The 20,930-nt window shown below is 41.8% G+C and overlaps 1 protein-coding gene across 27 annotated transcripts in view; it reads right to left on the bottom strand.

Annotated features, from left to right (window-relative positions):
* The window catches only part of obscnb (obscurin, cytoskeletal calmodulin and titin-interacting RhoGEF b), a 61,378-nt gene that overhangs the window by 3,255 nt on the left and 37,193 nt on the right, over nucleotides 1-20,930 (bottom strand). For 10 of the 27 annotated variants that reach the window (XM_069157559.1, XM_069157558.1, XM_069157562.1 and 7 more), the window contains 41 exons: nucleotides 20,585-20,851; nucleotides 20,170-20,436; nucleotides 19,666-19,932; nucleotides 18,940-19,209; nucleotides 18,160-18,426; nucleotides 17,357-17,635; nucleotides 16,630-16,887; nucleotides 16,098-16,364; nucleotides 15,710-15,982; nucleotides 13,134-13,400; nucleotides 12,653-12,928; nucleotides 12,259-12,531; nucleotides 11,668-11,958; nucleotides 11,418-11,447; nucleotides 9,897-11,213; nucleotides 9,454-9,735; nucleotides 8,862-8,943; nucleotides 8,627-8,751; nucleotides 8,341-8,538; nucleotides 8,182-8,214; nucleotides 7,978-8,076; nucleotides 7,614-7,832; nucleotides 7,450-7,483; nucleotides 7,287-7,339; nucleotides 7,055-7,153; nucleotides 5,955-6,011; nucleotides 5,031-5,170; nucleotides 4,533-4,733; nucleotides 4,345-4,421; nucleotides 4,083-4,253; nucleotides 3,744-3,903; nucleotides 2,510-2,626; nucleotides 2,204-2,368; nucleotides 1,948-2,106; nucleotides 1,672-1,849; nucleotides 1,431-1,544; nucleotides 1,144-1,311; nucleotides 775-877; nucleotides 555-684; nucleotides 292-385; nucleotides 24-66 (listed from right to left, as the gene is read on the bottom strand). In XM_069157559.1, the coding sequence (XP_069013660.1) occupies nucleotides 24-66; nucleotides 292-385; nucleotides 555-684; nucleotides 775-877; nucleotides 1,144-1,311; nucleotides 1,431-1,544; nucleotides 1,672-1,849; nucleotides 1,948-2,106; nucleotides 2,204-2,368; nucleotides 2,510-2,626; nucleotides 3,744-3,903; nucleotides 4,083-4,253; nucleotides 4,345-4,421; nucleotides 4,533-4,733; nucleotides 5,031-5,170; nucleotides 5,955-6,011; nucleotides 7,055-7,153; nucleotides 7,287-7,339; nucleotides 7,450-7,483; nucleotides 7,614-7,832; nucleotides 7,978-8,076; nucleotides 8,182-8,214; nucleotides 8,341-8,538; nucleotides 8,627-8,751; nucleotides 8,862-8,943; nucleotides 9,454-9,735; nucleotides 9,897-11,213; nucleotides 11,418-11,447; nucleotides 11,668-11,958; nucleotides 12,259-12,531; nucleotides 12,653-12,928; nucleotides 13,134-13,400; nucleotides 15,710-15,982; nucleotides 16,098-16,364; nucleotides 16,630-16,887; nucleotides 17,357-17,635; nucleotides 18,160-18,426; nucleotides 18,940-19,209; nucleotides 19,666-19,932; nucleotides 20,170-20,436; nucleotides 20,585-20,851 (8,170 nt within the window). The remainder of the gene's footprint in view (nucleotides 1-23; nucleotides 67-291; nucleotides 386-554; nucleotides 685-774; nucleotides 878-1,143; nucleotides 1,312-1,430; nucleotides 1,545-1,671; nucleotides 1,850-1,947; nucleotides 2,107-2,203; nucleotides 2,369-2,509; nucleotides 2,627-3,743; nucleotides 3,904-4,082; nucleotides 4,254-4,344; nucleotides 4,422-4,532; nucleotides 4,734-5,030; nucleotides 5,171-5,954; nucleotides 6,012-7,054; nucleotides 7,154-7,286; nucleotides 7,340-7,449; nucleotides 7,484-7,613; nucleotides 7,833-7,977; nucleotides 8,077-8,181; nucleotides 8,215-8,340; nucleotides 8,539-8,626; nucleotides 8,752-8,861; nucleotides 8,944-9,453; nucleotides 9,736-9,896; nucleotides 11,214-11,417; nucleotides 11,448-11,667; nucleotides 11,959-12,258; nucleotides 12,532-12,652; nucleotides 12,929-13,133; nucleotides 13,401-15,709; nucleotides 15,983-16,097; nucleotides 16,365-16,629; nucleotides 16,888-17,356; nucleotides 17,636-18,159; nucleotides 18,427-18,939; nucleotides 19,210-19,665; nucleotides 19,933-20,169; nucleotides 20,437-20,584; nucleotides 20,852-20,930) is intronic. The other 17 variants (XM_069157572.1, XM_069157573.1, XM_069157574.1 and 14 more) reach the window with 10 other exon arrangements.

The following is a 20,930-nucleotide window of genomic DNA, read 5'->3' as shown; positions in this document are numbered from 1 at the left end:
ATTTGGTATCTGATGCTACTTACATTATGATGGTTTTCTTTGGTATTTTAGTCTCCTGCTCAGTAACTGTGGAAGAAACAGAATACATGAGATTTAATAGACAAAAAAAGTCTTAAAACTAGAGCTGAATTTTTTTTTTAATTTTGAGTATGAGGTGCATTAACTGAGTGTACATTTTTAAATCTGCATTAAAAGCACAACAATAATATTTTTTCTAGTTACTACTCTGAACTTGAAAAAAAATTACAAATATTATGCAAAGACTCTTTAGGATAAAGTCAGCGCCCCTACCTTCAATAGTGATGGCCTGCTCACCAGTGCGAGCCACAGCAGAGGGTAGGACTAAATCAGCAGCACACTTGGCATTGCCCAGGCGGTTGGACAACTGGCAACAAGAAAGTACGTATTTTTAGAGTCCTAAATATGACACTATGATGCTAATTGTCTTGAAATAATTTCTTAGGTGCAAAAATAATTGTGAGACCACAATAAAATCTCCCCTCAATAACCCATCATGACAAAGCGAAAACATGCTGATAAAAATATTTACTAACCTCACACTCATAGTGTCCGAGGTCTCTCTCCGTCAGGTTTTTGATTACTAGAACCAGAACCCCACTACGGAGCTCACTGTAGGTCTGATACTTTTCCTGGTCAGTCAGCAGCCTGCCGTCCTTGAACCACCTGGAACACACAGAGAGCAGAGAACTTGTGAAATTTGTTCAAAATGTTTTGGCATTTTAACATTGACAAATGTAAGTAAGGCGTTCATACCTGATCTTGGGGTTCGGTGCACTTTGTATTACACAGGTGAACTGAGTGTCCTCACCAGCAACAAAGATAGCATTCCTCATTTTATTCACAAAACGAGGAGGTACTGCAAGAAACACATCAAAATGGTTTACATGTTTAACCACTAGAGAAGTATAGAAAAGTTTAATGTACTGATGTTTTAACTCTTGATATTTGATCAATATCATCTTTTGATAACACATTAAACTGGCAAACGTAGTCTATGAATTACAAAGGGTCTTTCTATTGAGTCTACAGCCGCACTCACTATGAATATTTCTAGGGATGCAATGTACTGTTGTTATAACAAAAGACATATAGAATTGTGTGACATTATCTGAAGTCACTTACCCTGCACAGTGATCTTTCCAAGACTGCTGGCATTGCCGGCTGAGCTAGTGGCGAAGCACATGTACTGTCCAGAATCATCTGCCGTCATATTATCCAGGATCAGCGTGCAGGAACCATCGGGGTCCTCAATAATGATGTGATGGGGATCTGCCTCCACTGCGCGGCCATCTGCATCCAACAAGTAAAACAATTAATTGATGTCCCAATAAATAAATAAATAAATGGCCAATAATAAATGCCACTGTAAAGCAGCACAATGACAACAAACCATAGTGAAGAAGACTTACCTTTGTACCAGGTGACCACAGGTTTGGGAACTCCAGTGACTTTGCAAGCCAGTTTTAAAGTCTGACCCAACTCAGCTGTGCAGTTTGCCAGAATCTCAACAAAATCAGGGGAACCTGGAAACAAGTTGAATCATGACAGTGCAGTGTTGGAAAGTGTTAGAATACGAGAACATACTAAAAGATTCTATCAGCAGTAAAACAGAGACTGAAAAAAGTGAAACAGTGTGTGTGTGTCCCTCACTCCATGCAGGCAGGCTGTAGCGCTGCTGCAGTTCTCTGAGGTCTCTCAGCCACGAGTTCTTGATGGTAACAGTTCGGGCCTGTAAAGTGTATTTTCTCACAGAGTCTTCCCGTTCATGCCAGATCTCAAAGGCGCGGTCATCACCTTCCACCGTTTCATTCACATCGATGTTATTCAACTGTAACGGGATGACGAATACAGCGAGGATCATTCAGGCTGCTGACCATGAAAAGAAATACCAGCCATAAAGGGAGTGATGATATTTAAAATGCTTACCTTCATCATGTTCTTAAAAACATATGCCTGTGTATCAACGTTGCTGTCTCTCTTGGGTTTGCAGATGATACAGTAGTTCCTAAAGAGGAAGACATGGCGGTGGTGACCTCTAGAGGACGTTCTGATTCCAGGAGCTCCCTCCCACACTTGGAAAGGTCCCTGACGCAAGAAGAATGGAAAACATACACAAACAGTCAAACGCAGACAACCAATTAAACGTCTCATCACTGCATCAGACAGTCAGTAACTTTACTACCTGTCTAATAGGCTCTCCAAGCACTTCCAGAGTGGCAGGATAGTTCTCGATCATGGAGACATGGTGAGTGTTCTCAGAGCGCTGAGGGAGCGCAGACACCATCGCATAAGCTTCTTCCAGTAGGCAGCAGTTCTGTCCGTTTCTGGCTTTGTTTCGAATGAGCTCCTGAATGTGTTAAAGAGAGGAAATTTCAGCAAAACTGCGGTGATGCTTTCCATTTGCAAGTCACATATGTCGTTCCAACTGCAACGTAAATAAATGTTTCTAAACAAGACTCTGTGCATATTCTATGTCAAAAGCTGTCACCTTGAGGATGGCCTTGTACTTCTGGATCCTCTCCAGTGGCTGTTGGAGGTGGGTGCTGATGCTTCGTACAGGAGGACCTGCGGGGTCTGCACCAGCCTGCTCTTTTTCAGTGTACTCCTGTAATACAGAACGTCTTTAATTTAAACAATTCTAGCTATTTTACTGGTAAATAGTTCATTCATAGTCTCCTAAATGTTTATGTATTCATAAGGCAGCAGCTACATAAATGTATGGTACAGATAACAAGTATACAGTAGTAAGTAAATAAATACATAGGGCCTGATTTACTAAAGGTTTGCATGTGTAAAAGCACGTGCAAACTTCACATCACCGCAAAGAAATGTCCAAGCTGATCTACTAACGACCTGCAGTGAGGACTGCGTCGTTCAAATGTGCTATTTAACACACGTTGTCCATTTTGCGTGTTTACCTGAATGCATATGTAATATTGGGCGTTTCTACTCAAACGTGCAAAATTCTGGGAGGGGAAATGCAAAAAGATAAATTTAGCACCCACAATGATATTTACCAAACCTGAAAGTAGTAATAGGAAAAGTGATTGCATGTGTTTAGTTCGACTGAAAGGCACGTATTAATCAGGTTCGCAAATCCGGAGAGACGGCTGCTCTTATTGTGGTGAGAAGTAGACGTTATTGAATGAACTGAATGATGATTGACAGCCAACAACAAGGAGGAGCCACGAAATACCAGCAATTAAAAAACTTCTTACGACTCAGCATTTTCCTGCCTCTGGGTCATTCCAGTGTATCGCTTTGGGAATATCCCACCCAGTCCCGTTATTCATGTGTGCTGTCCCAGGTCCTGAATGTGTCCCGCAGAATTCACAGGTACATTAGGTTCCCGGGCAGTCGCGAGGCACTGAATGAAAAGTCACCTGCTCATCAAAGAAAGCGCTGGACCTGCTGATCAGTTTTTGATAGAGGCATCTCATCCACCGTCCCTTCCGTTTTATTGTTTTAAACACAAACCCCTCATTTGAATACAGCGATTTGCACCTGATATCAGTGACGCAAATACTCATAGTAAATCACCCGTAAAACGGGTGAAAAATAAATGTGCAAACTTTTGGAAAAAAACACACAATTTAGTACCCTTTATTTGAGATCTTAGTAAATCAGGCCCACAGTGTGTAAGGTGACTGTAAAAGATTATCTCTTTTATGCGTTAGAATACAACACATTTTATTGTCCAAGAATGACAGGTGTTGTGTTACCTTAAAGAACCGGTGGACAGTCTTGTCACTGATGGCAGATTCAGCCTGACTTTGACCTAAAAGGTACTGCAGGTACTCCTCAAAGCCCTCCTTGTTCTTCAGGAAGCACATTGCCACGTCATCATCTGTGTCACAGTCATTCAACTTTGGGAGGAATGCCCTGCAAACAAAATAGAGGAGAGAAATGATTCTGTGACAAATATAATCTCACTGTTTTCTTCAATATCTGAGAAAGGAGAGTGACAATATTTCTGTGGGTATGACACAAACACACATTCATACTTTTTATTGTTTACAAATAGCTGGCAACAATGACTTGTAATTAAGAGGTGAGCTCACTTGGTGTGGAAGGATTTGATTTCATCAATGTTCCTGAAAATGGTGTCCTTCTGGCCGCTGACATCAGATGGGACACCAGGGCTGTCTGCATGCTTCAGGTGATGGGAGGTAAAGAAATCCACCTCCTTCACAAACTCAGATTCTCCGTTTATCAAGTTCTGAATCAATTGGCTGGCGGTATGAAAAAAAAATGCTGGTTATGATGTGTACACATTTTCTTTTAAAATTAGTTATGATGTGACTATAGCTATGCTTTACTTACGATAACTTTCTCTTGTATTCTCCCTCGGACACTTCCTCTACACTTGTTTCTGGAAGTTCGCCAGTATCAGCAGAGATCTATAATACACATTTTTAGACAGACATAAAGTAAATGAACTAAAGCTGATGAAAAAATAAACAGTTTGCAACATTCATTGGCAAATCAGCTGCTACAGTCTCAAGACATACTTTGAGTTTTTTGTCCAGGTAGGCAGGTGAGACCCAGCCTTGGCGAGACGGGGTAGTTTTGGTAGGTTTGGTCCGAACCAACCATTTGAGTGGATGAGCCGAGTCCAGTACCTCGACATACTGTCCCTCCTTCAGAGAGATTGAATCTTTGCTTGCCATGGTGGGGGTGTAGTCAGCCGTTGCCACGTAGATGTCGAACATCTAAAAAAAAAAAAATGTATATTAACAACGGTGCACATAGGGTCTCACAAAATTACACAATGACATCACATATATCTATTATTTTTCCAGTTAAGTCTATTTCTATTTCCACTTTACTGTTGTGTGTTTTTAAAAAGGTGCACTTGGAAGGATTTTTCCAAATTCTTTGATTTAAAATTTCATGTTGCAAATGAAAATTTGCATCAGATACCCCTTATTTATGACTTATACTAATAAGTTATGGTCCATAGATTCTTGGCCACTATAAACTAAATGGATGATTTCCATATATCTCACCTCTCCCCTGGCATCGCCTTCATCAGACTCGGAGGAGGAGTCTGCAATGAGGGAGGGAGGACGAGAGCGACCGTGATGAGGTGATGGAGATGGGGTCTTGGTCTCATCATCACTGTCACCGCCTGGTACACGTAATGAAGCTGAGGCAGCAAGGACGAAGGAGGCAGTCAGGGGAGGACAAAGAACTAGAGCATGTCCCTTTAGTATTAACGTTTGTCACAGTTATGTATAGTAAAACTGTATATTCGACAAAGAAGTTATCAAACTGCCAGATGTAAATACATCATGTATCATTTGGCTTGAATTTAAGTAGCAGGTATTAGTTCCCACTCCATTTAGTCAAAGCTTGACTGAGGTAAGACCATTCAGCTTAAATGGCCATTTCAAGCAATAACTCTGTGCTAGCATCTACTGGTGTTGTATTTACCTGTTAATGACATCAGTACCCTCTGACAGCATTTCGGATTATAATTCAAACTACAAATTTGTATGACCTGTAAAAACAAATGCCAAAAAACAAAACAAAACACGGCACAATATAATACTACTGTGTTAGTATAGTAACAACATGCAAGTACAGATAGCACTAATGTGAGCTCTCCACATACATGTCTGTCGGTGAGCATGTATTCCAGCTATAAACTGCTATTTTAAAAAGACGGGAACATTCATTAATGACGAATCAGGAGGTTTAAAGGGGCACTGACACGATGAAAAGGGAACATTTTAACAGTTGACACAGAAAAAGAGGAAACTCTTTTGACTACACTTATATATGAACTATATGTGTTCTTCCTATATGTAGAAGTAAATGTGAGGCAAAATTGTTTCGCCATGTCATCTGCGAAGCCATCTGATGCTACCAAAATATCTTAATTGAAAAATGTATATTAACTGTGATGCTGATGCGCTGTGAATACATACTGGTGGTTTTGGGCCAAGATTTCATCCACTGGAGCACTTCATGATTCTGTACACTGTCTGAATAACAAATCAATGATTGGATGAGAATTTAATAGGTGGGACTGATAAAGTGATGGGTGTAAAAGTGGTTAAGGAATTATGTCTGCATGGAGCAATGAGAGGTTTTAGGTCATAAAAGCATGAAGAAACCAAAGCATGCTGAAAAACACACACCAGAAGAGCAGGGGAGGAACATTCCTGAGGTTTGGCATATATTGGAAAGTGACGATCAATAATCTGAGTGTTAAAGCATTCAGGTTAAACAACCCTTTTACAATTCTTGAAGAATTAATTCACAGAATTCAACCAAAACTGACTGAAATACAACAAAACATGAAACAGAAGCAGTGTATCCAACAAAACATGTCAGTTACTTTCAGCATCTTTAGCAGTGATAGCAGAGGGAATAGGGATGGACAACCTGCAGATTTTTATTCCAACCACAGATGACAGATGTTATTTAAGAGATAGTGTGTCTTCCTCTGGATGAAGATGTCGTCAAAACGGAAATCATCTGGTCTAAAGTTTGGCAGGAATGAAAATCTACAATCTTAAGGGGATCAATGGTCTTGGTTGAATATGTTGCCAGTTAACATATTTCATGTAAGATGACAACAGAATTACTTGTTTCATCACACCTTAACATAACAGTTGGATATTAGTTGTACATGCAAGTTGAGTGTCTATGGAGACACATCTGGTTAGGTTCTTAGACAGTCTAAAAGATCGTCCTGTGTTTTCTTGTCCATATTCTAAGCTCAATGATTTATCTACTACTGTACTAAATATCATACTTGAAAACCTATTCAATGTAACCAAGCTAAAACAATGTATGCAAAAACATCTAATTACTCTAAGGCACCGGCACACCGTCAAAACTTGAGAGTGAGCTCTCAAAATCATTGTTTTATCATGTTTTAAAACAGACTTGAATAAGCCTGATTAGGTAAACTGGCCCCTGGTCATATTAAAACTGAGTAACTGAGTAGAATTTCTTTCAAATTGAAATAATAACAGAAAATTTAACTGCAAAGACATAATGGTCCACAGAATACACTTACCCTGGGTGATCTTCGCTGATACCATTTCAGTGATCTGAGAGGTGAGTTTCATGAGGAATTCCTCTGTCCCTACTTCACCTAAGTAGGTCATTGTATTCTCTTAAGGCGTGCACAAAAGGGAAAGAGCACCATAAATATTGTAGCATTTATTACGACACTAAGATTTTATGCTGAATAACAAACAATATTACTTGAAATAATATATGCCAATGTATAAGGTGATATGTCTTGCCTTTTCCTTTGCTAGCCACCTCTCCTGTAGGACTAATTGTAATTCCAAGAACCCTTAGGAGAAATAAATGTTAGTTAATTTTCATGTATTGGTATTTATCTAAACTGTATTTTAAATATGTTCCTTTATATTTACAAGACCTCGATCTCAAAGAAAAACTTACTCTGAGGCGATGGCCTCTTTCTTCGGTTGTGGTGCTGAAGAAAACGGGGGAGGGGGCAAATACAAATTATAAACTCATGGCAGCAGACTACTAAATGTTAAATGTTTAAGTATATACTCACAAATATATAACTTTAATATAAAGTGCCAGAATGTTTTCCTTACTGTCATCCACCTCGAGGTGAGCAGTGCTGATGGATTGTCCGGCTCTATTTGTGGCAATACAGGTGTAGGCGCCAGTGTACTCTGCGCCCACGTCCATCAAGATGAGGCTGTGCTGGCGCCCAGAGCTTGCTATTTTGTATCCTTTGGTATCAGGCTTGATCCACACGACATCTTCCTGAGATTCCTCCTTTAGCCAGGAGATCGTAGGAGTAGGAGACCCTGGAAGAGTAAAGGCAAGTACGGATAACTTATAATAAATGCCACATGACGGACAGCCTGGGAACTGGGCTCTGATCCTGTTAAGAGCAAAAACAGATTGTGGATCTAGTGTTTAAGGATGTTTACAAAAATTAAATAAACAAACCTTCTACTTTGACAGACAGAGTGATGCTTGCTCCTTGTTTCACTTTTCTGTTGCTGAACCGCTCAAGGAAGCGAGGTGGCACCAGGGGTCCTTTGAAGTCTGAAGATATAGTGTAGAACAAGAGAATAGTCACTAACAGTTTATTATCATATCCACTGAAGTACCTGTAGCTTTGTCATGTTTGTAGGATAAATGGCAAATTACCTTTTTTATCTTGTGGCATAATCTCCCCTGGACCTGTTACAGAGGGCAATTGTTAGTCTATCTGTATTTTGGAGAATTGTAAACAAGTGTTTCTCATGTTGCTTTTGTATGAGATATTGTAGTTACTATAATCAACTATTCAGGCATTTGCATACATACTCAATACTATCAGTCGGGCGGAGGAGTAGGCAGAACCTGCTACATTGCTGATGTAAGCAGAGTACTCCCCCATATCCTCTCTCTTCACCTCCCGGATCTCCACGCCATGAACATCTTTCTCCGCTGACAACATAATCCTTTGTGAAGGTCGGAGAGGGTGGCTATCTTTGAACCAGTACACTCTGGGCTTGGGGAAACCTGGAAGACAATAGATATTTCACAAACATCATTCTTAAATCATGCGCGGTGTTAGTCGGGGGTTGAACATCAATATTCATAAACTTACCCTTTACTCTGAGCCGCATCTTTGCAATAGGCGAACCTGGACTGACATGAACATCGTGAAGCTCCTCCACCACCTGTGGCAGCTGATCATCTTCAGCCACAGACTCAAAGGTCTCGGTTTCCCTGCTAGAGGAGAGCACAACAGTGCAGCTTCAGTATTCAATAACTATAAAGATTAAATATATTCATCAATATATTTTTAAAACATTATAAAACACTGTTCATAGTAAATTTACCTGGACGCATAGCCCTTGGCACTGACAAAGGAAGATGTCTCAGTGGCGTCAGCGGCAGTGTCATAATCTGAGCTGCAAGACACTGATGGGAAGGATTGACATACTGTGTTATACAAAGATGTCAGTGAAATCACAGACAATGTGAGTGTCAATGTGCTTTTGCAGAGCAAGGACATTTTGGCCACTCTGCTTTTTTCAGATGCCGGTTTTAGGGTTTGGAAATTGGTTTCCCAAATAAATTTTGAACAAATTAATACTATAATTTAACTCTCTGGTTTCATGTCTAGAAGGGAAGAGCAAGAGTTAAGGGTTTTTAATTAAGAAAGACAGAGAGATTTGCAAGTCTAAGGAAAAAAAAAAATTAAAACACATCCTTGTTTGCATTGTAATTTTCTAAGCCCTGCTGTAGTTGATGGAAAACTTTTTTCAGCTCGGTATTTTTCTTGTATGATACAAAATGGTGAATTTAAAGGACTAGTTGTATATTGAGCCAATTTTCCATAAACAAAATAAATTGTCCAACATATAAAAGAGACATTGCCAAAAGCTATTGGTATTTGTACATTTGTGAGTGTAATGTATGTTCACTTACTGTCAACCCTGAGTTCAGCTTTAGTGGCTGTAATACCACTGCTGTTTTCAGCTGTGCAGCGATAGACACCCATGTCAGTGGGCAACACAGTGGTGATGATGAGTTGGTGGCAGCCCTCCAGGTCTTCATTGATCATGTAATGGTCATTCTCCTCCAGCAGTTTGCCATCCTTGTACCAGCGAACAGTGGGAGGGGGCTTGCCAATCACAACACAGTCAAAGCTGACTGGATAACCGTCTGGAACATCCTGACTTTGTAGCTCCGTCAGGAAGACCGGGGCAGCTGGGAAACAAGAGCGAATAATATGTTAAAAAAAAACATTAATCGGACCACATAGAGTCTGAGTTATTGATAGACTACATAGAAACTGGTAATCCAAAATGTTTATAAAAAATTGTATAATGATCAGAACAGCAGAGCAACCACTCCCATGTGTTTCTCACCGGGGGCTCCAGCCAAGAGAGGAGGAGGCTGTCTATCTTGTGTGGGGGTCTCTGTGCCGTCTTGCGTGTAGCCCATCTTTCTAATTCGCAGCTCCACTTTGAGAGGCCCAGCTGCTTGGATGGTGGTCTCCACAGGGACCCCATGGACTGTAAACATCTCCTGGAACCTCTTAGAGGCGACCTCAGCCTCTGCCTGAGAATCAAAGCGAATGTAGATGTAGTTGTCATCCTCACGATAAGAGTGAGGATCCGGGGCACGCAAGTCTCCTTCGTCTGCGCTGACAAATGGCTCTTCCTCAACATCTGGAGGGAGACGTGTGCGCAACAGGCGACGGAGGCGTCTGCTGGCCTGCCTCAGTGAATCATCCATCTCGCTACCGGAGGAGCTCTCGGGCTCACTGTCTGCACTGTAACCCACTGTCAGCGGCCGACGGCCCGATGACTCTCTCACTGTTCCCACGGTCACCTTACCATTGTGAGAAGCGACTCCAAACTTGTTTGTGACCTCACAAGTGTAAACTCCGGTGTCCTTTGTGGTGATTGCGGTAATGACCAGAGAGCAGGTGCCATCATTGTAGATATCAATATGATGATGTTTACCATCAGTCAGCGGTTCTCCATCTTTCATCCAGCATACCTTATCAGGTTTACCTTCTGTCACACATTCCAGATGTATGGTGCCGTTAGGTTCTTTGGTCTGATCTTTAAAGGACTGTTTAAAGACAGGACGCATGTCCCTGCGAGCCTTGTAGCCTTTGAAGGCAGCTTGAATCTTAATGGCAGCATCTCTGAGGTCAGGCTCATCCTCTTTACTGATCTCCATGATTTCCTCTGTACACACCTGTTCCTCATCTGTTGTTTTCACTTCAGTGTGCTGCACCGTTTTCTGCTCTGTCATCTGGAAATGTGCAAAGAACCTCTCAGCGGTAAGAGACTCAGACTCATGGGTTGCTGTAACAGCAGTCTCGCTGCTCTTTTTCAGGTAGGAAACAAGTGTTGAACCCCCAGAAACTGTCTGCTCCTCTGAGCGGGCGCACAGGTTGGATTCTATCTGCTTCTTCGACACGATGACCTGCTCCTTCTCTGCTGTTTTTACTTCCACTTTCTCTGATGCTGTAACCTCCTTCTGTCCTGATTTGTTTTGACCACGTTTACTGTCGTCCTCGGGGTGTTCAGTGATGGAGTCTAGAGTGGGCTCTCGACTCATGCGCCGTTTCTTGGCTGATGCCTCCCACAGCTCATGGACATCACCTTCTTCAGCAGCTTCGGGAGGCAGACTGGGCTGCCCCAGTGCTTCCAAATCTGCCTGTTTTGCATCTATACATACAGACACAATAGAGTTATTCTTAGGGTCCACACTGCTTATCCTCACTATTAAAATATCATCCAATTTAGCATGATGGATATTTCTAAATGCTTGGAATTTAGCTTGAAAAGGATAAGTGTGCAGGGATGTTTATATACAGTAGAACTTGAGGGATAAATACAGAAAACAACAACACCAAACACACAGGGTCTTACTTGGAGAAATTAGTGGTGGCGTAGGTGCCTCTATACAAAAAAAAGAGGAAACAAATGACATTGAAGTTTAGAAAACATCAACATTTCTTTACATATCACATATCTTTGGGTAGAATGCTACAAATGTGTGAAACTAGATCTCATAATCCGATGTCAAATAGAAAAGAAAACCATTTAACAATAATAAGCAAAATGCCATGGCAAACAATCAAGCACTCCACTTTCTTTAACTAATTGCACATCCACTCACCGAGCTGCACAGTCTGAGGAAGCTCAACAGGCTCTCCAGTCCCAGCTCTGTTGATGGCTGACACTCTAAACCTGTAGCTACTCTCTGGAGTGAGATTTTCAACCACAAACTCTGTGTTACACACAGCCTCTGAATGACATGGAAGCCAGAGGGCACTGTCTACCAGTCGCATCTCCACCCTGTAGCCCAGAATGGGACTCCCTCCATCGTGAAGAGGAGTGAACCAAGAGAGGGTGACAGACTGTTTAGTCTTACTGAGGACCTCTGGGTCCTCCGGAGGATCAGGTACAGCTGTGGGAAAAGAAAAGAACCAGGAATCCGATGAACACTAATCAAGAACTACAGTGATTGCAAAATGAATCTGACATCCTGTTCCCTCTCCTATCAACACTACCTCTCCATGGACTTGCTACATGGAGCACATAACTTGAATAAATAAGTAAGTGGAGAGGTCTCTTAGCTTAAATAACAGTGGTTACAAGAGAACTTCTACAGTATGATTTTCTCAAAATAGAAAATTAAATTTTTACAATCTAAGAACAACCACTAATGAGAAAAGGCTACAAAAATCGTATCTCATTAAACACTTACTGATGATGGTGAGCTTCGCCAAAGAGAGAGCATCCCTGGCTGCAAATGTAATTTCCTGCTTTGGCAAAAGAGGTGCCTGTCTGAGGACTAGACGATAAGAACAGCCATCAGCCCTCATAGCCCAGAGGTCACTGGGCTTGAGCTCAACTCCATTTGAGTACCAAGTCACTTCAGCCACAGGAACAGGCTCAGTCAGCTCAACGCAAAACTCGACCTTCTCTCCTACTGCAGCCACTTTGTCCTCCAAAGCCTTCACAACTTCCAGCTGCCAACCTTATGAGAGAAAAGCCACAAAATGACATGTAAAATGTGGAAAATTCAAGTTCAAAATTCAGGCCAGAGAATGTTATGACTACAGCTTCACAGTCTTATGGTGTTCATCTGGATGACTCACCTTTGACAGAGAGCTGGGCAGATGTTGACGCTGTTCCAGCTTTGAAGGTCACTGTGCAGCTGTCTTTAACGCGCAACTCTTTCAGCAGGAGCAGATGGCGACGACCACTCTCGAATGACACAATCTCAACATTAGGAGATTCTTTCACCGGTTTCCCATCCAGAAGCCAGCAGCAATCTTTGCTCTCAGGACGAGAGAGGGCACACTCAAACAGCGTTTCACCTCCATCAAAGGTTTCTGCATTCTCCAGGCCCTGAACAATGTTGATGGGTTTGGCTGCAGAAGGCAAATGGAAAACAAAGAAAAAGAGCACAATAATAAAGATTTTAAGAGGACTGCAATGCTTAGATAGTCAAATCCTTTAAGAATTTGTCAACAAAGGTGATGATCAGTTCATTTGGACTAAGAATTATTTGCTTTGAGAGGGAGCAGAGGAGAATCCTTAAAGCTTAATGCTCTCTCCATGTGGAGGGAAGCTCACCTTCCACATGAAGCGAAGCGACCACGCAGGTCCCCTCCGCCTCACAGGAGTATGTGCCCCTGTCCTCAGCGGACACACGGCTAATGTACAAGCGAGCCACATTCCAGTCCTGCTCCACTACCACCCTTTGGCCATCAGGCTGCAAAGGTTGCTCATCTTTCTTCCACTGAGCCTTGACTGGCCTCGAGTACTGGCAGATGAACTCAGCCGGTTGGTTTTCAACCACCCGAAGGTCCTCCATCTCGCTCACCACTTCAACTGTGGGATCTGAGGTTGGGGTCAGGGGGGGGGGGGGGGGGGGGGGGGGGGGGGGGGTCATAGGGTCAGGGCTTGGCCACGAGAGATAAGGACACGAGCAGGACATGCCGAATGACATGTGGCCTTTTTAACCCCCATAAGCATGTTTAATGTGTTCATGCGAGTGATTTTATTATGTTTTTATGAATTGTACAGTACAAATTTCAATGTGGCATGGTACATAATCGTAATGTATATTTTAATGTTCTCTGTGACCCATGCATTGAACTGTGTGAGCTGTCAGGGGGTCAAAAAGTCCATCAGTCAGTAAAGGTCACAACTAAGAGCCAAAAGGCAGCTGATTCGGTGTGTGTGTGTGTGTGTGTGGGGGGGGGGGGGGGGGTACCAAACTCATGGTAGGTGTAGGAGAGTTAGAGGTTTTAGTGTGTGAAGGTTAGGGGGCAGGGCTTGGTGGGTTCGGACTTATTAGGTGAATGGAACATGAGTATCTGAAAGCAGCCGGCCTGTATGGATGGGTGGAGCAGCACTTTCATTCACTACTCTGTGGTTCTCTCACTCTATACAATAACACATGGCTCAAACTTTAACATCCCCGAAGCCAGGCCAATTGTATGTTTTTTACTGAATCCAAACACCAAATATGAATGGCTCATTATTAACAACAAGAAGGCATATATATAGCTAGGGCTGCACAATCAACCAAAAAATAATCACGATCATGCTTTTGGCACTTAAGAGTGCCTGGCTTTCAACAACAAATGAGGAAATCTCTTGTTTTCAGCATCCTTCTATGAACTGGTTTCCATTTTCCCTGTTATCGCAGGCAAGATGGTTTACACTGCATAATGAAACATACAGCCAGGAATTTAAAAACAACAGCAAGATATCAGGGCAGCAGCATGAATCACAGGTTGATATATTGGACTGGAGGCACCACCCAACTTACCCATTAGGAATGACATCCTGAATCATAAAGACTGACCAAGGCATCAGGGAAGGAAGTAAAAGACTACACCAATACAATTAACAGTTCTCAGCAGCAACTCAAGTGAGTTTTAGTGCAGAGCGTCACTGATCAATATGAAACTACCATCAAATGACAACCATGGACAACTGACAAATGGTTTATGTAACTATGTTTTACAGTCAAGTGGCAACCGACTGTGCCATTTTTAAGCCTTAAATCTGGCATTTTGCCTGTCACCATCTTGGTTTTATGGAGCCACAAGTGACCATACTTGGACAAGCTAGGGAGGAGCGAGGAACCCAGGACACTACGCTTGCCCACCTAGACTGTAAACCTGCACCTCAGGCATGTCAATCAAACCCGACACCCCACCAAACATACCGCTTTCTGACAATACCTACTTATCTATGGAATTATTTTCAGAATGATCACCAGAATATGGATCAGAAGAAGTGAATTTAGCAAATGACACCATAATGACTAATAAGTATTTTTATTTCATGAGAGAAGTTGATCTTTTTGAACGGGAGTCTATTGGACTCAGGTTTTTTGGAGCCAGCCCCTATTGGCCCTCAGTTGTATTGCACTAAGGCACTTGCACATTGGCTTTACTTTCAGACCCAGAGAATACATCCTCATCGTTACAGCCAGCAATGAAACAGTATTATTAACTCGCATTTTTGTACCTGATTTTTGTCCATGTGCAGGATTAGTTCTTGAGTTGTAAACATACTATTAAAGTTACTACATTGCTCCACAAAATGAGAAAATACTTATGAAGTGATCTCAAATATAAGAAACATAATCGTGATTATCACTTTATCATTTCAGCAGCCCAAAATACAGAACATAAACATGATTCAAAGTTTTTTTTTACCACTTTCCCATTTAGCCAGAAAGTTTCAGGTGGTAAGACTCTTCTCTTCTCTAATAAAACATTGTTGTGGTGCTACACCCAGTTGTATGTTTTGAATATACCAAAGCATACAGAAGAAAACTATTATTTTCATTATTAATAAAATGCTCATGCATGATGAATCACTACAATGTCGTAATATCTACTGCTATTAATCGATCTATAAACTTCACACTCTTTTTGGAACCCTGCAGAAAATAATCATAATTCATAGGATATTTACTGATATGTTTTTTAAGAATTGTACATTTGCATCTCTTGCCCTTACTATTTATTTCAAAATTACAAGAAATATTGCCAGCAGTTAAATTGTATATTCTACTGACAACATCACAAAATTAGGTTTAAAACAAGCTACAAATATTGTGTTCATATTAAATTCTGCAGGGTCTAAAAAAGTACTAATCTCAGTCTGTAGTGAATAACCAACGATACCTTTGACTAAGAGCTTGGCTGTTGACATTAAACTGCCAACTTTGAAGGTGACAGTGCCAGAGTCATCGGTGGCCAGGTTCTTTAAGGTGAGTGTGTGGATGTGGCCCTGGCTCAGCCCTATCTCACTAAACAGGCTGTTGTCCAGCGAGGTGCCGTCCAGCCACCACTGCACCTTGCCAGGTGCCCTACCAGACAGCTGGCAGGAGAAAGTTGCCCATTCCCCAACAAAGACGTCAGTGGTCTTAAGACCAGAAACAATGAAGACTTCTTTCACTGTTGAGTGAAAAATACACATGCATACACTGAGCCTCAGCATTATGCCACAAAACAAAATGACAGACAAAATATACAGTGGAAGACGGACAGAAAAGCACTGTAAGGAGGCTACCTTGCACTGCCAAAGAAGCTGTAGTGAGCTGGTCTCCTGCATCACAGGTGTAGTAGCCACTGTCTTCAGGCTCCAGGTTGCATATACAGAGCTCTCGAATGCACCCTTCCTGCCTCATCTCATACTTCTTACTGGACTGGAGGACAAGGCCTCCTTTCCTCCACTCAACATGAACACCTGGCTTAGACAGCTCACAGTGTAGGGTAATATCATCATCCTCTATGGCGTCCAGGTTCTTAAGCTCTTTCTGGAAGAATGCTGGGGCACCTGGTGAGAGTTTAAAATGGGACAGTTGGACAGAAAATATTTAGATGTCAAGTTTGGCATCAGATAGATGGATAGTTGATAGAAACATGTCCTTGAGGACTGAAAGTTTTGCTGTGATGCCAGACTCGGTGTGTGGTTGAGAGAAGTGAAAGTTCAAGAATATTTTAGTTGTCCTTTTCAATCCTATTTTGATCGAGTCTTGAATTTGATCAACAGGAGAGGTTTTTTTTGTTTTGTTTTTTACACAGGTGGCATTGTTCTTTACCTTCCACAGTCAATGTGACATCACACTGCACATCTCCAGTGTCACAGGTGTATGTTCCAGAGTCCTCAGGCACCAGGTTGTGGATACGAAGCTGATGGAGGGCTGCATTCTTCCTCAGGTCATACTTGAGACCTGCTTGGATGGCCACGTTGTTTCTGATCCAGGTGATTGTGGCGTTGGGGTCAGAGATGGTGCAGGCCAGGGTGACAGTTTCACCCTCTAATGTCACAGTGTTGTGCGGCTTCTCTAATATTAGCACTGTAAATATGGGAAACGTAGCATTTATATGCAGTCTTTTCCCTTCCTTTACAGCCCCGGCATTAATGTCATCATTTCATCAACTGTATATATAAATACATGAATGCATGCACTGGTTACTGGTCTGGTTACTAAAATTTGACATCTTGAATAATCAAAGTTCAAGGTTTAAAAAAACAACATAGAAACTTTGCTGTGAAATTAACATCTAATAAATGAAGTTTTGAGAACAATTTACAGTATTAAGTAGTTAATCTCTTCAAATATGTTTTTTGTATCAGTAAATTCTTTTCATAGCAAATGCTATAAAATGTATTCAGACAAAGGAAAACAATTTTTAAAGCTATGGTGATGATGATGATGATGATGATGCCAGTAGATTTTCAATTTAAAAAACAAAGCAGTTTGGTTGTTGATGGAGATGCATTTTAGGATGAAAAATCTCTTGCAACCATGCCATCTCCTTTACCTTTGGGTTTTTCCTCCACCAGAAGACAGGCCACACTCTTCTCTTCTCCCACTACGAAGGCAACATCCCCTGATTCATCCGTTGTAACCATCTTCAGGACCAAACGGTGCACTCTGCCCTGGCTACTCATTTGATTCAGATCATTATTTTGAAGGAGGTTGTCTCCAAGCCACCATTCTCCGTTGGTGATGCCCGAGTGGGACAGCTCAACCTCAAAGACGGCATCCTGCCCAGTGGTCACAGTAATGTCACAGAGTTCTTGGATGATGCGCACATGCTCTGAGGGTGAATGGGATGATGAGAGATCAGATCTCAGCAGAGATTCCACGAGGCATCAGTACAAGGATGCATCCGTCACCAAGAATCTAATTTCAATACTTACTTAATACTTCTTTCCATACATTTGAATGCAGGAACATGAATGTAGTGGCATGTGGCACCCTGAATAGAACTGATTTCAATAGCACTGGTTTGTTTTTTAAAGTATATCAACTAAATGATTTTACTTTAAATAAACAATCCTTCATATTCTCTGTACATGTAACCCAAAGTTACACGTGCAGTCTCCCACCACATATCATATCAGTTCCACTAGGCTCCAGCGTGTTATGTTTAGTGGATTAAAAAATTTACATATTCACAAACCTATAATAATGAAAATCTAGGAGAATTGGAGGCTGAGTAGAAGACATAATTTCATCCAGCATTTGATAATAGGATGGATGAATGTAAAATGAACTTCAAGAAGGATGAAGATGAGAGAAAACAAGAGACATAGATGAGATGAAGATGTGCTCCGTTACCTTTTACAGTCAGGGTAGCAGCGCTTTTCTTGTCTCCTGTATCGCAGGTATATTCTCCACTATCCTCTGTGACCAGTTTGTGAATAACCAGGATGTTAGTAGTAGCTTTCTGCTCCATGGTGTACTTCTCCCCATGGGTGAGCACTTTTGTGCCCCTCCGCCAGGTCACCTTGCAATCAGGGCTGGATGTCTCGCAGGACAGGGAGGCATCGCCTCCTGCGGTGGCCTCTTGACTTTCTAGCTCCTTCTTGAAGGAGACAGGTGCAGCTGCCAGAAAGACCAATTTAAGAAGCTGAATAACTTTACATTTTTGAGAGGGGGAAACGACTACCACAACACACAATGTAATCAATAGCGACATTATTTACACTCACAATTCCAACAATTCCATACCATCAAGACGCTTAAAACAGAACATGCACTCAGCCCACTTTAACGTTTGAGGGAAGACATAGTTAGACTGAAACAGAAAAACTCAGCAATCATGTCAATGAAGTCTTTTGTTCTTGGATGAAATTCGAAGTTGTATATAAATGAATATGAAAGTGAGAGGAATAGAAAACAAGTCAGCACAAATGTAAAGAAAGTTACAAAAAAAAGAGAAAAAAAAGGAGCCTCATGAAATCACAAGCATCAATGTTTTGTTTTGTTTCTGAGAACTTGTTGAAAAGATAGAGGGAAGGTGTCCCACAAGGAAGATGCAGGAGAACAAATGAGAAGAAGTCCACGTTATTGTGGAAGCAAAATGGCAAGAAATATAATGCTAAATATTTCCCTTACCTCTGACTGTCAGAGAAGCAGTGGAGGTGTTGTTTCCCACGGTGAAAGTGACTGTCCCCGAGTCAGCTGTAGTGACACCTCTGAGAGTGAGGCTGTGCACCCGGCCCTCAATCTTGATCAAGTTCATCGCATTGTCCTGTAGTGGGACATCCTGCAGTTTCCACTGGGCCTGAGGTGTCTCCTCGTGAGAAACCAGACACTCAAAGTGGACATCTTCACCCTCATATACAACGCAGCTCTCCAAGAACTTCAGTATGTTGACGTCGACATCTGTTTGACAAATACAGTCCAGCAGCACACGTAGTTTGCTGAAGTTAAGTTGTGCAGAAGTTGATTACGTTTATGAAAGATTTCTGCTGAGCTGATATTATAAGTAGCAAGTGAAGAAAAACAGAGTGGGGTGTGTTAATGTTTGTGAGGAGACATGAGAGACGAGCACAAATGTGGAGACCAGTGATCATGCTCAACAGAAACGTGTGCAAAAAACTAGAAGTGCTTTAAAAACAGGGAACTGTAAAGCAGAAGGAAGATGAGACGAGAAAGAATACTGAAACGTTTAGATGAAGTTAAGAAAAGCCCAAACAGGACATTTAGATGAAAGGTTGATGGACTTCATGCTCAAGCTTTGTGAGAAGATAGTGAATAAGATGGAGCGACGTAGAACATGAAGAATGATTGGACTCAAGTGGGTGAATGAGAAGAACAGCCTCGATTAAAAAGTCTTACCCTTCACAGTGAGGACAGCGGAGGTCTTCTGACAGCCTGTATCACAGGAGTATTCTCCAGAGTCACTTCCCTGCAGTTTATAGATGACAAGCTCGAATACAGTTCCTTCCTGTTTCAGGTGATACTTGCTGCTGGACGTCAGAACCATGTTGCCACACTTCCAGACCACAATGGCTCCTGGCTTTGTGGTTTCACAGCGAAGATTAGCACTCTCTCCTGCCTGTCTTTCAATGTTCTGTAGCTGGGTTTTGAAAAGGACGGGCTGGGCTGCAGGAAATCGAGGAAATGAAGAGAAAAGTTTACGAGAAATGACAGCACGCGTAAATTTGATCCAAGCTTCAGCCTTCCAAAAAGTAAGAACCAGAAGTAGAAGTCATACTGTGCGTATTCAAGTCTCTAGATTTGACTCTGAAACCGAAAGTTCAGTCACACAGTTTCAACAAAGCTAAAGCAAAATGCCACTCAAGTAGTTCAACTACAAACAACAGGTTGCAGCAAGCATACCCTTCACAGCTAGATGTGCAGTGCTTTGATGGTCACCCGTGTCACAGGTGTAACTCCCAGAATCCTCTGGGTCTACATCGTGGATTACTAGTGTAGCCAGGTGTCCTGTTTGTCTAATTTCATACTTGGCACAAGGACAAAGACCAAGTTCTCCTTTTCTCCACTCCAAAGGAACACTGGGTTTAGAAAGCTCACAGTGTAATGAGACACTGTCTCCCTCATCAGCCGTTTGACTTCCCAGCTCTGTTGTGAAAACAACTGGGATTGCTGATGAACAAAAATAAATCAGTAATTAACGATGAAATAAGGAAAAGAAGTGATGAAATATAGTGAGATAAAGAGAAATTAATTCATGAATGAAATCAAAGACTTGATGGAAGTCGACGACAACATGAGATAGATGCCTCCATCCTACCATTTACTACAAGAGATGCTGAGCTTTGCGTGTCCTCTGAGCAGCATGAGTAGCTTCCTGTGTCTTCAGGTCCCAAATCAAGGATCTGTAGCTCATAACTGAGTCCTATTTGTTTTATCTGGCATTTTTCTCCATGACTCAGGACTTCAGTTTCTTTCTTCCACTCTACATGGAGTCCAGGTTTGGAGAGCTCACAGTGCAGAGTGACACTACCTCCCTCCTCAGCTACTTGGCTCACCAGGTCTTGAATGAATACAACTGGAAAAACTGGGGATTGAATACATTAAACAAGGTGTTGATGTGTATCGTTGAAAGCCACAGGCTTTCAGGTTTGATACCAGATGAA

The sequence above is a fragment of the Embiotoca jacksoni genome, unplaced genomic scaffold (assembly GCF_022577435.1).
Source record: "Embiotoca jacksoni isolate LCO1_2020_lvr unplaced genomic scaffold, fEmbJac1.0.p SCAF_22, whole genome shotgun sequence".
NCBI lineage: Eukaryota > Metazoa > Chordata > Actinopteri > Embiotocidae > Embiotoca > Embiotoca jacksoni.
This window is presented reverse-complemented; position numbering and strand designations above follow the sequence as displayed.